Source organism: Schistocerca cancellata, chromosome 6 (genome assembly GCF_023864275.1).
Source record: "Schistocerca cancellata isolate TAMUIC-IGC-003103 chromosome 6, iqSchCanc2.1, whole genome shotgun sequence".
NCBI classification, from domain to species: Eukaryota; Metazoa; Arthropoda; class Insecta; order Orthoptera; family Acrididae; genus Schistocerca; species Schistocerca cancellata.
Genome location: NC_064631.1, coordinates 243,060,476 through 243,078,259, shown reverse-complemented (window position 1 = coordinate 243,078,259; position 17,784 = coordinate 243,060,476). Strand labels below are relative to the sequence as shown.

General features: G+C 41.9%; 1 protein-coding gene across 1 annotated transcript in view; it reads right to left on the bottom strand.

Annotated features, from left to right (window-relative positions):
- The window catches only part of LOC126191062 (activating signal cointegrator 1), a 136,647-nt gene that overhangs the window by 34,879 nt on the left and 83,984 nt on the right, over positions 1-17,784 (bottom strand). The window contains exons 7-8 of the mRNA XM_049931779.1: positions 16,042-16,205; positions 9,645-9,793 (exon numbers count right to left, since the gene is read on the bottom strand). Of these exons, the coding sequence (XP_049787736.1) occupies positions 9,645-9,793; positions 16,042-16,205 (313 nt within the window). The remainder of the gene's footprint in view (positions 1-9,644; positions 9,794-16,041; positions 16,206-17,784) is intronic.

Here is a 17,784-nt window from a genome sequence, read left to right as displayed (position 1 = left end):
AAAAGTTAAGGCTGTGGAAGGAACAGTTTACATATTCTTATTCTTTTTCCTTTATCTCATATCTTCATGGGGTTGGAATATTAATTATTGCATTTGGCAATGTTAGTGGAAGAGGGAGGCCAGATGGCCTTCCTGTTACTGCCCCTTTCTCTCTCGAATGGAATTTGTGTACCCTATGAGTCTGATCTTGCGTTATCCCGCGTGAAAGTGTGGAAAATTTTTTGTGAATCGAGTAACTGATGCAGGATGTGTGTACCACTCCAGTATTCACCTAGTTGGATATGGAAAACCACATCCAGGCTGACCAGTACACTGGCTGCTAGTGTTAATCCACCAGATAAATTCAATCCTGGGCTGGTGTGCCTTCCCATATCCTGAAAGCATCATGCTAACACACATGGTTATGTGGGAGGGTCAGCTTGCATATATAATTGTGAATAAGTACTTGAGTTAAAACTTATGAAGATTTTTTGCACAATTATTTATGAAGAATGATGAGTTTATCACCAGTTTCAGACCACAGAGTGATACATGCAAGTATATACAAAATTATTTCTTTCATACACAATGGTGATTGAGTTTTGCATATCAGAAGAAGTCATGAACTATTTCATGTGAAGTAATGCAGTAACTACATTTTAAAATATTAACTTTTATATAATGGATTGATGTATGTGATTGTTAAAAAAATATGAAACTGCTTAAGACCCATAATTTCATTGTAACAAATTGAAATAAATTGTACAAAATTAATGACTTTGCTTATTGAAGAACTAATGTTAATTTAGCTTTCCATAATGAAAGGAAGCAGGGCACAGGTTGGTAGCAGGCACATAGGTTAGAAGATAGCCAACAGTGCTTCTAATGTAACAAACCCCTTCATTTGTCTGACTGCATATAATTCTAAAAGAACAATTACACTTGGTAGTAACAGTGCATATAATAGCCTGGGCATATGCCACATGATATTTTCTGTCTCAACTGATGATATACCTGACTACTTAAACTATCTTGGATAGTTAATTTACGGACCTCGATGAGTTCATAAACTTCTCTATGAACATTAGAAGATTACTTACAAACCAAAAATAAAATCCATTACCAATAATAGAAACATTTCATTACATTAATGGTATCAAACAATGGAAAATCCAGGATGAAATGTAACAATATTATGAGAAGGAAAGTTGCTACTCACCATAAAGTGGAGATGCTGAGTCGTAGATAGGCACAACAAAGAGACTTTCACAATTAAAGTTTTTGGCCATAAAGGCCTTTGTCAACAACAACAACAACAACAACAATACACACACACACAAAAATCACATACACGACTACAGTCTCAGGCAACCGAAACCATACTTCGAGCAGCAGCACCAGTGCATGATGGGAGTGGTGACTGGGTGGGGGTAAGGAGGAGACTGAGACAGGGATGGGGAGGGATAGTATGGTGGGGGTGGCGGTCTGTGAAGTGCTGCAGTTTAGTAGGGGAAAAGGAGAGGAATAAAAAGACTGAGTGTGGTGGTGGAATGACGGCTGTGTAGTGCTGGAATGGGAACAGAGAAGGGCTGGATGGGTGAGGACAGTGCCTAACAAAGGTTGAGGCCAGGAGAGTTACAGGAATGTAGGATGTATTGCAGGGAAAGTTACCACCTGTGCAATTCAGAAAAGCTGGTGTTGGTGGAAAGGATCCATATGGCACAGGCTGTGAAACAGACATTGAAATGAAGGATATCATGTTTGGCAGCATGTTCAGCAACAGGGTGGTCCAGTTGTTTCTTGGACACAGTTTGTCGGTGGCCATTCATGCGGACAGACAACTTGGTTGTCATGCCTACATAGAATGCAGCATAGTGGTTGCAGCTTAGCTTGTAGACCACATGACTGGTTTCACAGGTAGCCCTGCTTTTGATTGGATAGGTGATGTTAGTGACCAGACTGGCATAGGCAGTGGTGGGAGGATGTATGGGACAGCACTTGTATTTAGGTCTATTACAGGGGTATGAGCCATGAGGTAAGGGATTGGGAGCAGGGATTGTGTAAGGATGGACGAGTATATAGTGTAGGTTTGGTGGAAGGCAGAATACCTCTGTGGGAGGGGTGGGAAGGATAGTGGGTAGGACATTTCTCATTTCAGGGCATGATGAGAGGTAATCCTAACCCCAGCCGAGAATGTAATTCAGTTGCTCCAGTCCTGGGTGGTACTGAGTTACGAGGGGAATGCTCCTGTTTGGCCGGATGGTGGGACTTTGGGAGGTGGTGGGAGACTGGAAAGATAAGGCATGGGGGATTTGTTGTTGTACAAGATTGGAAGCCCCCCATGAACCATGGACCTTGCCGTTGGTGGGGAGGCTTGCGTGCCTCAGCAATACAGATGGCCGTACTGTAGGTGCAACCACAACGGAGGGGTATCTGTTGAGAGGCCAGACAAACATGTGGTTCCTGAAGAGGGGCAGCAGCCTTTTCAGTAGTTGCAGGGGCAACAGTCTGGATGATTGACTGATCTGGCCTTGTAACATTAACCAAAACGGCCTTGCTGTGCTGGTACTGCGAACGGCTGAAAGCAAGGGGAAACTACAGCCGTAACTTTTCCCGAGGACATGCAGCTCTACCGTATGATTAAATGATGATGGCCTCCTCTTGGGTAAAATATTCCGGAGGTAAAATAGTCCCCCATTCGGATCTCCGGGCGGGGACAACTTAGGAGGACGTCGTTATCAGGAGAAAGAAAACTGGCGTTCTACGGGTCGGAGCGTGGAATGTCAGATCCCTTAATCGGGCAGGTAGGTTAGAAAATTTAAAAAGGGAAATGGATAGGTTAAAGTTGGATATAGTGGGAATTAGTGAAGTTCGGTGGCAGGAGGAACAAGACTTTTGGTCAGGTGATTACAGGGTTATAAATACAAAATCAAATAGGGGTAATGCAGGAGTAGGTTTAATAATGAATAAAAAAAAAAATAGGAGTGCGGGTTAGCTACTACAAACAGCATAGTGAACGCATTATTGTGGCCACGATAGACACAAAGCCCATGCCTACTACAGTAGTACAAGTTTATATGCCAACTACCTCGGCAGATGATGAAGAAATAGATGAAATGTATGACGAGATAAAAGAAATTATTCAGGTAGTGAAGGGAGACGAAAATTTAATAGTCATGTGTGACTGGAATTCGTCAGTAGGAAGAGGGAGAGAAGGAAACATAGTAGGTGAATATGGATTGGGGGGAAGAAATGAAAGAGGAAGACGCCTTGTAGAATTTTGCACAGAGCATAACTTAATCATAGCCAACACTTGGTTCAAGAATCATAAAAGAAGGTTGTATACCTGGAAGAATCCTGGAGATACTAAAAGGTATCAGATAGATTATATAATGGTAAGACAGAGATTTAGGAACCAGGTTTTAAATTGTAAGACATTTCCTGGGGCAGATGTGGATTCTGACCACAATCTATTGGTTATGAACTGCAGATTGAAACTGAAGAAACTGCAAAAAGGTAGGAATTTAAGGAGATGGGACCTGGATAAACTGAAAGAACCAGAGGTTGTAGAGAGTTTCAGGGAGAGCATAAGGGAACAATTGAGAGGAATGGGGGAAAGAAATACAGTAGAAGAAGAATGGGTAGCTCTGAGGGATGAAGTAGTGAAGGCAGCAGAGGATCAAGTAGGTAAAAAGACGAGGGCTAATAGAAATCCTTGGGTAACAGAAGAAATATTGAATTTAATTGATGAAAGGAGAAAATATAAAAATGCAGTAAATGAAGCAGGCAAAAAGGAATACAAACGTCTCAAAAATGAGATCGACAGGAAGTGCAAAATGGCTAAGCAGGGATGGCTAGAGGACAAATGTAAGGATGTAGAGGCTTGTCTCACTAGGGGTAAGATAGATACTGCCTACAGGAAAATTAAAGAGACCTTTGGAGAGAAGAGAACCACTTGTATGAATGTCAAGAGCTCAGATGGCAACCCAGTTCTAAGCAAAGAAGGGAAGGCAGAAAGGTGGAAGGAGTATATAGAGGGCTTATACAAGGGCGATGTACTTGAGGACAATATTATGGAAATGGAAGAGGATGTAGATGAAGACAAAATGGGAGATAAGATACTGCGTGAAGAGTTTGACAGAGCACTGAAAGACCTGAGTCGAAACAAGGCCCCAGGAGTAGACAACATTCCATCTGGTGAGCACGATGTATGAGACAGGCGAAATACCCTCAGACTTCAAGAAGAATATAATAATTCCAATCCCAAAGAAAGCAGGTGTTGACAGATGTGAAAATTACCGAACTATCAGTTTAATAAGTCACAGCTGCAAAATACTAACGCGAATTCTTTACAGACGAATGGAAAAACTGGTAGAAGCCGACCTCGGGGAAGATCAGTTTGGATTCCGTAGAAATGTTGGAACACGTGAGGCAATACTGACCTTATGACTTATCTTAGAAGAAAGATTAAGGAAAGGCAAACCTACGTTTCTAGCATTTGTAGACTTAGAGAAAGCTTTTGACAACGTTAACTGGAATACTCTCTTTCAAATTCTGAAGGTGGCAGGGGTAAAATACAGGGAGCGAAAGGCTATTTACAGTTTGTACAGAAACCAGATGGCAGTTATAAGAATCGAGGGGCATGAAAGGGAAGCAGTGGTTGGGAAAGGAGTAAGGCAGGGTTGTAGCCTCTCCCCGATGTTATTCAATCTGTATATTGAGCAAGCAGTAAAGGAAACAAAAGAAAAATTCGGAGTAGGTATTAAAATTCATGGAGAAGAAGTAAAAACTTTGAGGTTTGCCGATGACATTGTAATTCTGTCAGAGACAGCAAAGGACTTGGAAGAGCAGTTGAACGGAATGGACAGTGTCTTGAAAGGAGGATATAAGATGAACATCAACAAAAGCAAAACGAGGATAATGGAATGTAGTCAAATTAAGTCGGGTGATGCTGAGGGAATTAGATTAGGAAATGAGAAACTTAAAGTAGTAAAGGAGTTTTGCTATTTAGGGAGTAAAATAACCGATGATGGTCGAAGTAGAGAGGATATAAAATGTAGACTGGCAATGGCAAGGAAAGCGTTTCTCAAGAAGAGGAATTTGTTAACATCGAGTATAGATTTAAGTGTCAGGAAGTCGTTTCTGAAAGTATTTGTATGGAGTGTAGCCATGTATGGAAGTGAAACATGGACGATAACTAGTTTGGACAAGAAGAGAATAGAAGCTTTCGAAATGTGGTGCTACAGAAGAATGCTGAAGATAAGGTGGGTAGATCACGTAACTAATGAGGAGGTATTGAATAGGATTGGGGAGAAGAGAAGTTTGTGGCACAACTTGACTAGAAGAAGGGATCGGTTGGTAGGACATGTTTTGAGGCATCAAGGGATCACAAATTTAGCACTGGAGGGCAGTGTGGAGGGTAAAAATCGTAGAGGGAGACCAAGAGATGAATACACTAAGCAGATTCAGAAGGATGTAGGTTGCAGTAGATACCGGGAGATGAAGAAGCTTGCACAGGATAGAGTAGCATGGAGAGCTGCATCAAACCAGTCTCAGGACTGAAGACCAAACAACAACAACAAGATTGGAAGGATAATCACGTCAGTGAAGGCTTAAGTGAGACCCTCAGTATATTTCGAGAGGGGCTGCTCATCACTGCAGATGGATGTGACTACGATGGGTGGCTAGGCTGTGCGGAAGGGTCTTCTTGGTATGGAACGGCTGGCAGCTGTTGAAGTGGAGGTACTGCTGGTGGATAGTAGGTTTTATATGGACGGAAGTACTGACGTAGCCATCTTTGAGGTGGAGGCCAACATCTATAAAAGTGAGTGTTGAGTTGAGGAGGACCAAGTGAAGCAAATGGGGGAGGATTTGTTGAGGTTCTGGAGGAATGTGGATAGGGGGTCCTCACCTTTGATCCAGATAGTAAAGATGTCATCAATGAATCTGAACCAGGTGAGGGGTTTAGGATTCTGGGTTTTTAGGAAGGGTCCTCTAGATTATCAATGAATAGGTTGGCATAGGATGGTGCCATGCTGGCGCCCATAGCCGTACCCTGAATTTGTTTGTAGGTAATGCCTTCAAAGGAGACGTAATTGTGGGTGGGGATATAGTTGGTTATGGTGACTAGGAAGGATGTTGTTGGTTAGGAATTCGTCAGGCGTTGGAGGATGAGAAGGAGGAGGTTAGTGTTTAACGTCCCTTCGACAACGAGGTCATTAGAGACGGAGCGCAAGCTCGGGTGAGGGAAGGATGGGGAAGGAAATTGGCCGTGCCCTTTCAAAGGAACCATCCCAGCATTTGCCTGAAGCGATTTAGGGAAATCACAGAAAACCTAAATCAGGATGGCCGGAGATGGGATTGAACCGTCGTCCTCCCGAATGCGAGTCTAGTGTGCTAACCACTGCACCGTCAGGCGTTGGGAAAGATAGGTTTTCAATAGCGGTAAGGCCATGGGCATTAGGAATGTTAGTGTACACGGAGGTGGCATCAGTGGCATCAATAGTGACGAGCACGGCACCATGTGGTAAAGGTAGAGGAACTGTGGAGAGTTGGTGGAGGAAATGGTTGGTATCTTTTATATAAAAGGGTAAGTTCCAGGTAATAGGTTGAAAGTGTTGGTTTACGAGAGCAGAGATTCTCTCAGTGGGGGCATAGTAACTGGCCACAATGGGGCATCCTGGGTGGTTAGGTTTATGGACTTTAGGAAGCATGTAGAAGGTAGGAGTGCAGGAAGTGGTAGGGGTGAGTAGAGAGATCGACTCTGGTGAGAGGTTCTGGGATGAGCCGAAGGATTTGAGGAGTGACTGGAGGTCCTGTTGGATTACTGGAATGGCATCACTATGGCAAGGTTTGTACGTGAAGTATTTGACAGCTGGTGGAGTCCTACCACCAGATAGTCATTGTGGTTTAAAACAACAAGGGTGGAGCCTTTGTCAGCAGGCAGGATTATAGGGTTGGGATCATTTTTTAGATAGTGGACTGCAGTTCTTTCTGCAAATTTAAGGTTAGTTTACATGTTGAGGGATTTGGGGAATGATGGTGAGGAAGGTTAAAGGTTAAGAAATTCTGGAAAGTTAGCAGGGGGTGGTTTGGGGGCAGTGGGGGTGGATCATAGTTGGATGGAGGAGTGAACTGAGTTAGGCAAGGTTCAATATTGGTCTTTGATCAAGTCTGATTGGTAGGGTTGGTGGCGGAAAAGTGTTTCCACTGTTGGGACCGGTAGAAGGAGAGAAGGTCTTCAACAAGTCCTGCATGACTGAATTTGGAAGTGGGGCAAAAGGCGAGGCCTTTGGAAAGGACTGATATTTCTGTGAGGCTAAGGCTCCTGGAGGAAAGGTTCATGACTGTGTTGTGGGTCTGTTTAAGTTATGGATTCTCTGCAGGGATGGGAGTGAGTTTTGGAAGTGGGGTAAGAGTAGTAGGTCTGCGAGAGAGGGTTTGTCAGCTATAGCCGTACCCTGGAGGTTTGGAAGTTGTTGTAGAGGTGGTGGACAGTAGTATTCCACGGAAGACGTAGGAAGTGAGAAAGATGGAGAGCTTTTGGAGGTGGCATTGTGCACGTTGCTCAATTTCCTGCAGGGCAAGAGTTTCAATGTGTGTTACGGGTTCCAGGAATTTGGGATTGCATAGCAGGAGAATGTTGCGAATGGATAGAAGGTACTGCAAGGAGGTTTGGTTGATATGGTTTTACAGGACTATGTTGGTGAGGGCTAAGGACCGGCAGAATATGAACAGATGGAAGTCATTGTGGAAAGAGAGGTGGCAGTCAGAGATGGGTAATTTGATGGTAAGGCCATTAGGGGAGATTCCATGAGCCAAGCAACAACACAGCAACAGTATTTGGAACAGGGATCTGGCTACGGATAAGGAAACTTTTCTGTGTTGATGCAGATGGAAGAAGCAAGGATCGGTGGTGGTGGTGGAAAAAGTGCGAAAAATTACCTAAATAATGTAGAATTATGTCCGAAAAATCAACCACTGTGCTGCATTCTATGTAGGCATGACAACCAACATGCTGTCTGTCCGCATGAATGGCCACCGACAAACTGTGGCCAAGAAACAAGTGGACCACCCTGATGCTAGCCTGCTGACAAACATGGCATCCTTTATTTCAATGATGCTTCATAGCCTGTATCATATGGATCCTTTCCACCAACACCAGCTTTTCAAAATTGCGCATGTGGGAACTTTCCCTGTAATATATCCTACGTTCCCGTAACCCTCCTGGCCTCAACCTTCGTTAGGCATTGTCCTCACCCATCCAGCCCTTCTCTGTTCCCATTCCAGCACTACACAGCCATCATTCCACTACAACACCCAGTCTTTTTGTTTCTCTCCTTTTCCGCTACTTCCCCCCCCCCCTCCCTCTCCTGCCCTCCGTCTAACCTGCAGCACTTCATTGTCTGCCACCCCTACCGTACTATCTGTCCCCCTCCCTACCCCAGCCTCCTCCTCACCCCTGGCCAGTTGCCACTCCCATCATGCACTGGTGCTGCTGCTCACTGTAGTTTCAACTGCCTGAGACTGCAGTTGTGTGTGTGAGTTGCGTTTGCACACGCATGTCTCTCTCTCTCTCTCTCTCTCTCTCTCTCTCTCTCTCTCTCTCTATGTGTGTGTGTGTGTGTGTGTGTGTGTGTGTGTGTGTGTGTGTGTGTGTACACTGTTGACAAAAACCTTAATGGCCAAAAGCTTTAATTGTGAGAGACTTTTTGTTGTGCCTATCTGCGACTCAGCGTCTCCGCTATATGGTCATCAACGGTGTCAAATCTGTCAAACAGAAACCACACAAAAATGTGTATTAAGAAGTCAAACGATAACATTTAAAAGGGATTTCTAGAACTGGTGGCTACCTCCATGATTTTTTATGTCTGTGTGGAATAATAAGACTCGATTTACATCCCCACCTGTACTTGATATCTGTCAAAATGTACTTGTCAATGTTCTGTGCTACTAAGTGTGTCTAACAAATTTCATCAATATTGTTTGGAATTGTTATGGAATTTCCCACTTACCTGTTTCACAACAAATGGCCACAGTACAAGCATATCCTATTATAAAGCTCAGAAGTAAAATAAATGTAGGCAACGCACCACACAAAACAAACATCCATTATTTTGATGAAAACACGTATAGTGAGGACATACATTTGTAAAAGCATGAGGAAATTATTGCAAAAAAGTGTAAACGGCAACCAACCACAGCTAGTAATGCTATTTATTTGTGCATGCGTGTGCATGGGCGGGTAGGTGGTGGGTGCGTTCATGTATATGCACTCGAGTGCTCTACACTACCTGTTCCTTCAACATTCAGAAAAGTGTTTTCATTTTGCTGAATATTCTGTAAAATATGAACTACTCCAATAGCAGTCAACAGTGCTATAAAATGGATGTATATTTTTCAGTGGCACCACCACCCCAAAGTACTTTCACCACAACAGCCATCTGATGGTGAGCCTGTTGGTTAGAAACCAACAACAGTGCAATTTGTTCTTAATAAATTGCAATATTAACAGTGATTGGTGGCTATTTTTGCACTTCTTGTAAGAATTAACCCAAGGTCAAACATATATTATAAAAAATATTTAGACCTGTCTCAAAATTAAACATTTTATCATCAGTTTCTAAATGTTGTTTTTCTATAATAAAATTAGTAATGAAACTCACGATTGGCTGGGGACAAGTCATTCCAGGATGTACATCGTTCCCACTCACGTATTTTCTTGGGCTATTTATACTTTCACTGATCTCTTGCAGTATTCTATCCTGGGTAGTTAACAAGTCTTGCATGTCATCCTCTTCCACTACTTTACGGCCTGTAAGAAAAAATAAGAAACAAATATAGCATTTAGTCTTCTACTGTAACTATGGAACAACATTCAGTAGTCAGGAAAATTCTCCATTTGAGGAAAAGGGGGGGGGGGGGGGGGGAGGGGAAGATGCACACAACACACTCCAGAGGGAATGTCATCAAAAATTCTTCATTTCTCATTTTTAAAACAGACTTTCCATTACAATGTACAAAAGTTTGTTCACGTGAGATATTTTCATAGCGCATTTCAAAAGCAAACTTACAGTGCTCTTGGTGTTTAACAGCTATATCAATAACATAAATATTCTTCTGAGCAAACCAGTGATCAGTATTACACAATGCAGAAAGGTATCAAAAACTTGCAATCAATGAGGACCTCTTTACACAATAAACTGTAGAAAAACAACTAATTTTCTAACAACAATTTGACTGCTGAAACTGAAATATACACGTAAAATTTTGTGTTTGAAACCGCAAACAGAAAAGAAACCAAAATCAGTAACACAGCCAGTTGACCAAAAACAGGAACAAAACCCTAATCCAGTTACACGGCCAACAATAAAGCTTAGAGGCATCACAAATATTAGATTTGCCTATTTTTACATTTGTAGCTATGACTGATCTCTCAGATGACATGAACAAGTAGACAGCTATGTCTTTGTGAGATCCCTGTACACAGATCTTCTAAACATAATCAAGTCATTGTCAGCAATTCAATCTTTTGATCTCGAATGATGAATCTTAACTTAAAAAATATTGTCATCAAAGAAACAAAACTGCCTTTCGTGAATCACAAATTTTCAATTGACAGTACAGTGGCCACTTCATGCCCAGGAAATTATGTGGTGTGACTGTTTATTGATAATGAGTATTAAGTTTGTTTCCTGATCAGTGTAAGTTACAATGATTTGTTTTCCTGAAATGATACTACATTAAGTTAATGCCAAAAACCAAATACTGCAGTAACTATTGTAATTGCACTATTATGTCAGCAAAGCAAAGAGACAGAACCTTTTACTCTTGGTGTAGTGTCACTGCTTGAATCATTTGTGACAGCTGTCACTCCTTCCACATGAAACGCTTCCTTTCCCAGCAGACATCTATGGTAATCATATCAACTCCACTACTCGTCCTACACAAATACTGTTTAAGAAAACATACCAAGTAACACTTTGAAGTACTATTATCTCTCTCTGATATCCTTCCATCACCCCCTTCCCATCTTTTTGTTTTCCTCATCTCCTTTTCTGATTTCCTCCAATTCTTATTGCATTATCCATTCCACACTTCTCATTTATCTCAATCCCTCATGATGTATGGACTAAATCTGGCACAGTGCTTATGAATGTACTTTATTGGATCTCTTGTTCTCAATGATAGCACACCCACTTCGTCTTTCTCTCCCCTCATCTTCGCAACAGTAGTAGTCCTCTCAACATGGTGTCTGAGTGACTTGCCCCTCCTAACTCTACTTTCTTCTTGACGAAGGAACTAACAGTTTTGAAAGTTAGGATTAGTTTTTCAGTTTTAAATGCGTCTGTTGGCTGCACTGAAATTTCACCTTCTGTAAGTGAGCACTGGCCAACCATTCTGTCTCCTCGAAATTAACGTTCAAATGAATACAGAACTGTTTCTTCTTTAATTAAGCAAGGCACAGAACTAACACTTTCAGCCTGGGTGAAATTTGGTTTATAGTGAATGTAATAGTCTAGTTAGAGGGTACAAGGGAGAAAAATATATATACAGGGTGTACATAAAGTCCAGAAACACTTTCAATTATTTATTGCACAAGAACTAAACATTGCACAGATGTCATACATATTGCATTTTGAAGAGAAACTTTTTTTTTACAAACATTTGATATGCAAGCCATGAGTGACCTGTTGTTGTTGTTGTGGTCTTCAGTCCTGAGACTGGTTTGATGCAGCTCTCCATGCTACTCTATCCTGTGCAAGCTTCTTCATCTCCCAGTACCTACTGCAACCTACATCCTTCTGAATCTGCTTAGTGTATTGATCTCTTGGTCTCCCTCTACGATTTTTACCCTCCACGCTGCCCTCCAATGCTAAATTTGTGATCCCTCGATGCCTCAGAACATGTCCTACCAACCGATCTCTTCTTCTAGTCAAGTTGTGCCACAAACTTCTCTTCTCCCCAATCCTATTCAATACCTCCTCATTAGTTACGTGATCTACCCACCTTATCTTCAGCATTCTTCTGTAGCACCACATTTCGAAAGCTTCTATTCTCTTCTTGTCCAAACTAGTTATCGTCCATGTCTCACTTCCATACATGGCTACACTCCATACAAACACTTTCAGAAACGACTTCCTGACACCTAAATCTATATTCGATGTTAACAAAATTCTCTTCTTGAGAAACGCTTTCCTTGCCATTGCCAGTCTACATTTTATATCCTCTCTACTTCGACCATCATCGGTTATTTTACTCCCTAAATAGCAAAACTCCTTTACTACTTTAAGTTTCTCATTTCCTAATCTAATTCCCTCAGCATCACCCGACTTAATTTGACTACATTCCATTATCCTCGTTTTGCTTTTGTTGATGTTCATCTTATATCCTCTTTTCAAGACACTGTCCATTCCGTTCAACTGCTCTTCCAAGTCCTTTGCTGTCTCTGACAGAATTAAAATGTCATCGGCGAACCTCAAAGTTTTTACTTCTTCTCCATGAATTTTAATACCTACTCCGAATTTTTCTTTTGTTTCCTTTACTGCTTGCTCAATATACAGATTGAATAACATCGGGGAGAGGCTACAACCCTGTCTCACTCCTTTCCCAACCACTGCTTCCCTTTCATGCCCCTCGACTCTTATAACTGCCATCTGGTTTCTGTACAAATGAGTGACCTAGCAGACATCAATACGGTAATCGAATTCTTGCCATACCCGTCCCAGCATGACGTCATCGACTATGTCAGTCGGGTCCCGTATTTTCTCCCGGAGCTCTGCTACATCATGTGGTAGAGGTGGTACATACACCAAATCTTTAATGTGTCCCCACAGAAAAAAATCACACGGAGCGAGATGTGGTGATTGGGGAGGCCATTTCATGAAACAGCTGTCCCCTTCTGTAGCACGGCCGATCCATCGATGTTGCAGCTTCGTGTTCAGGTACCCACGAACTTCACGATGAAAATGGGGTGGAGCTCAATCCTGCTGAAAGATGAATGGAAAGTCCGATTGCATTTGAGGCATCAGCCACTGCTGCAACATGTCCAAGTAGGAAAATCCATTGACAGTGCTCTCGGCGAAGAAGAATGGCCCATACAGTTTTCGACGTGAGAGGGTACAAAAAACATTTACCTTTGGGGAATTATACTCAAATTCCATGCATTAGTGTTGATTCTTTGTACCCCAGATTCAACAATTGTGCATGTTCACTTAACCATTAGTATGAAAAGTGGCTTTGTCGCTAAAAATTAAGCGATCAGCAATGCCATCCCCATCCACATTCAACTGTTGCAACTGCGAACAAAACTCAAAACGTTTGTCTTTGTTGTCGTCATTGAGCTTCTGCACTAGCTCCAATTTGAATGGTTTCATAGACAGCTTCTGTCACAGGGCTTTCCACACTGTCATTGGAGCTGTTTCGAGTTCACGGGATGCACGACACACCGATTTCTTTGACTCCTTATGAATGTCTCTTGTACACGTTCCACATTTACTTCACTCACACTGGGATGGCCGCTTCTCTTTGCCGGCACAAGCAATCCATCTTAACAAATTTGTTGTGCCAGTGGTAACTAGCCTTCTTTGTCGGTGGTTTCTTACCATACTTTGTTCTAAACTTCCTTTGAACATCTGAGCACACTTGTTTTTGCCAAACTCCAACACACAGAAAGATCGCTCCACACCTGAACTCGCCATGTTTGCGACTAGCATTAACTATTGGCAAATTACCAAACTACACTGTGGCGGTATACATGGAGGGGGAAAGAAAAGAAAAGAAAAAACCTTTCAGGTTTTCTGGACACCCTGTGTGTGTGTGTGTGTGTGTGTGTGTGTGTGTGTGTGTGTGTAATAAACACACTTTTTCCTAGGTGAAAATACACCATACCCCAGGTGAAAGTACATTTTTTCTGTATTAAGTTACAACATACTTTCTCTCTGAGCTGTACAACTTGTCAATCCTTCGAAAGGAAGAACTTCCCAGCACTTTAGGAAACAAAACCCAGCAAAAAACAATGTTTTGGAAAAATCTTTTATGTGCAGCACCATGTACACTGCGTATTTTTCTATTACGAGAATATAAATACAAATTCCACCAAATACATCAAGGTAGCTTCTGAAGTGGATGTAGATGAAGATGAGATGGAAGATTTGATCCTGTGAGAAGAATTTGAAGCTCTGAAGAAATGCGAGTCCAAACAAGGCCCCAGGATAGACAATATTCCGCTCCAGGAGTGGACAATATTCCATCAGAACTACTGATAGCCTTAGGAGAGCCAGCCATGACAAAACTCTTTCATCTAGTGTGAAAGTTGTACGAGACAGGCAAAATACCATCAGACTTTAAGAAGAATGTAATAATTCCAGTTCCAAAGAAAACAGTTGCTGACAGGTGTGAAAATTACTGAACTATCAGTTTAGTAAGTCACTGTTGCAAAATACTAACATGAATTCTGTACAGAAGAACGGAAAAACTCATAGATGTCAGCCACAGGGAAGATCAGTCTGGAGCCACAGGGAAGATCAGTCTGGAGTCCAGAGAAATGTAAGAACACACGAGGCAATATCGATCCCACAATTTATCTTAGAAGATAGGTTAAGGGAAGGCAAATCTACGTTTATAGCATTTGTGTACTTAGAGAAAGCTTTTGACAATACTTAACTGGAATACTTTCTCTGAAATTCTGAAACTAGGAGGTGTAAAATACAGGGAGTGTAAGGCTATTTACAACTTGTACAGAAACCAGACGTCGGTTACAAGAGTTGAGGGGCATTAAAAGGAAGCAGTGGTTGAGAAGGGAGTGAGACAGGGTTGTATCCTATCCCTGATATTATTCAGTCTTTACACTGAAGCAGCAGTGAAGGAAAGCAAAGAAACATTTGGAGCAGGAATTAAAGTTCAGGGAAAAGAAATAAAAGATTTGAGGTTCTCCAACAACATTGTAATTCTGTCAGAGACAGAAAAGGACTTGTAAGAGCAGTTGAAAGGAATGGACACACTCTTGAAAGCAGGTAACGTCAACAAAAGCAAAACAAGGATAATGGAATGTGGTCAAATTAAATCAGGTGATGCAAAGAGATTTAGATTACGAAACAATACAGTTAAAGAAGAAGACTAGCTTTATTATTTGGGTGGCAAAATAACTGATGATGGCCGAAGTAGAGAGGATATAAAATATAGATTGGCAACAGCCAGAAAACCATTTCTGAAGAAGGGAAATTTGTTAACATCGAATATAAAGTGTCAGGAAGTCTTTCCTGAAAGTAATTGTCTGGAGTGTAGCTTTGTATGGAAGTGAAACATGGATGATAAACAGTTTAGACAAAAAGACAATAGAAACTTTCGAAATGTGGTGCAAGAGAAGAATATTGAAAATTAGCTGGGTAGATCAAGTAACTACTGAGGAGGTACTGAATAGTATTGGGGGGGAGACAAAATTTTGGGGCACAACTTGACCAGAAGAAGGAATCAGTTGATAGGACACATTCTGCAACATCAAGAAATCAATTTAGTATCAAGAGGGGAGTAGTGGTGGTGGTGAAGGGGGGGGGGGGGTGGAAATATGGTAGAGGGAGAGCAAGAGATGAATACCGTAAGCAGATTCAGAACAATATATGTTGCAGTAGTTATTCGGAGATGAAAAGGCTCGTGCAGAATAGAGTGGCATGGACATCTGCATCAAACCAGTCTTCAGACTAAAGACCACAACAGCTTCTGAAACACTGAAATCATGACTGAGATGCGCTTTTTTCAGCCAAACTTAGCTCACATCATACGATCTTGCCCACCACTGATGGCAGATATCGAGAGCACAGGACACGTGATGTAGTCAGCCAGTAACACTATGACTTATGTAACAGCAACACACAAATAAAGATACAATGGAGTAAACTCTATATACTAATGAGGGGAATGAAGTGTAAAGAAACTGTGAACTATAATTAAAAACAGTGTGAGCTTTGTGTTATTTCTGACAGACTTTCTGAAACATCAAACACACACACACACACACACACACACACACACACACACACACACACACAGAGATATATAAATTACCTGCAAAATCAAGTGTCACTTTTCTATCGAGACGAGAAGAATGTCGCTTAGCTCTCATCTCTGCCTCCAGCTTCTGCAACTTCTCTCTTTCTTCTTTAGTTAGCCAGGATGAATTTGAAGAGAAGTAATCACTTTCATCATCGATCACATGTGTCCTCTTCTGACTGAAAATAAAGATCTCAAATATTTATAAATTGTCAATTTCAACATTAATATTTGAGTGAAGGCAGATTGGAGAGCAGTGTGGAGGGTAAAAATCATAGAGGGAGACCAAGAGATGAATACACTAAGCAGATTCAGAAGGATGTAGGTTGCAGTAGGTACTGGGAGATGAAGGAGCTTGCACAGGATAGATTAGCATGGAGAGCTGCATCAAACCAGTCTCAGGACTGAAGACCACAACAACAACAACAATTTGAGTGAAGAAGGTGAAATGAGAGAAATGTTCAGCACCCCAATGTTTTCCAAATCATCACTGTAAGCAGTTAGAATTCCTCCTACCCAATATTCCAAGCATGCCCAGTATGCAGTGGGAGATGACCCAACCTCAACCACCTTCACCCCATCCTGACAGCAGTTTAAAAAGTTAGATCTAAGAGTAACACCACTTTCTCCAACTAAACAAAGAACCAGTCCAACTGTGCCTACACAGTCTGGCAACACTACAGGCAAAGAATTCGAAAACCATGCTTGACTTGGAGATCCTTGCATTCTACCAGGATGCGAGTCACTGTATAGAGGGGGTTCTAGTAGCCTGCCGGTTACTACATCTGCCATGGCCATAAGTTGGGTCACTATGGTAAGCGTAGTATGCAACTGAATTTGAACATCACACCACACAACAACCGAGGTGGCAACCAAAAGTGGCCCAATAACTGACAGCAGTCGCCTGGTCCAACATGCGTATGCTTTGCAACACCCGCAGTGCCTACCAAAAATTGTATCTTTGTATGTAGATACTCAAGCCTATGAGCCCTTAGTTGGCAAATGTATTCCCGTCATGTGATTACTCTCTGTGTTCTTATATTCTTGTTGTCACTCCATGAGCCAATAAAACTTAGTTATTTAAGAATGAATTTTCTTGTGTTCCTAGGTAGAATACATGTAGCAACAAGAAAGTGTAAGTTTTCATCTGTTTCAGATTCTGTGGTTCCTCTGCTGTTCGGCTCATCCATGGAGGCTATCCTCCAGGCACTTCTACAACAGCAGCAGATGAATACGGCAGTGTTGGAAAGGTTGCTGGTTCCAATGACTCATACTCAGCCATCGGATGTTTACTTGACACCATTCCTACCTCGTGATGATTCTGCAGAAGATTGGGACACTTACGAGAAGCAACTTGCCAACATTTCATGGCATCCCAGATGGTCACCAAGGAGGTCTCTAAGGCTCTTTCCTTATCATGGATACCATCTTGTACGTATCACTTACTGTTCCAGGTAGCTTCCCTCCAGGAACCAACATCACTTTCTTTTGAGTATGTATGCAATTTGCTGCCCTCTTACCACTGCAAGTGGACACATGTGGTTGCTGCGCATGTTGAGTTCTATCAGTATTGCAAACAGTCACAGCAGTCATACAGAGCTCTGGCAGCCAAGCTTCATGTCATCAGTCGTAAATGTTGTTTTGTCACTAATAAATTCGGGAATTGTATGCAGACACCATGTCCATAATTCTTTGGTCTCTGATAAGGAAATGTGTCAACAGGCCCATCATTTTATGGACCCTACATTGAAAGAGGTT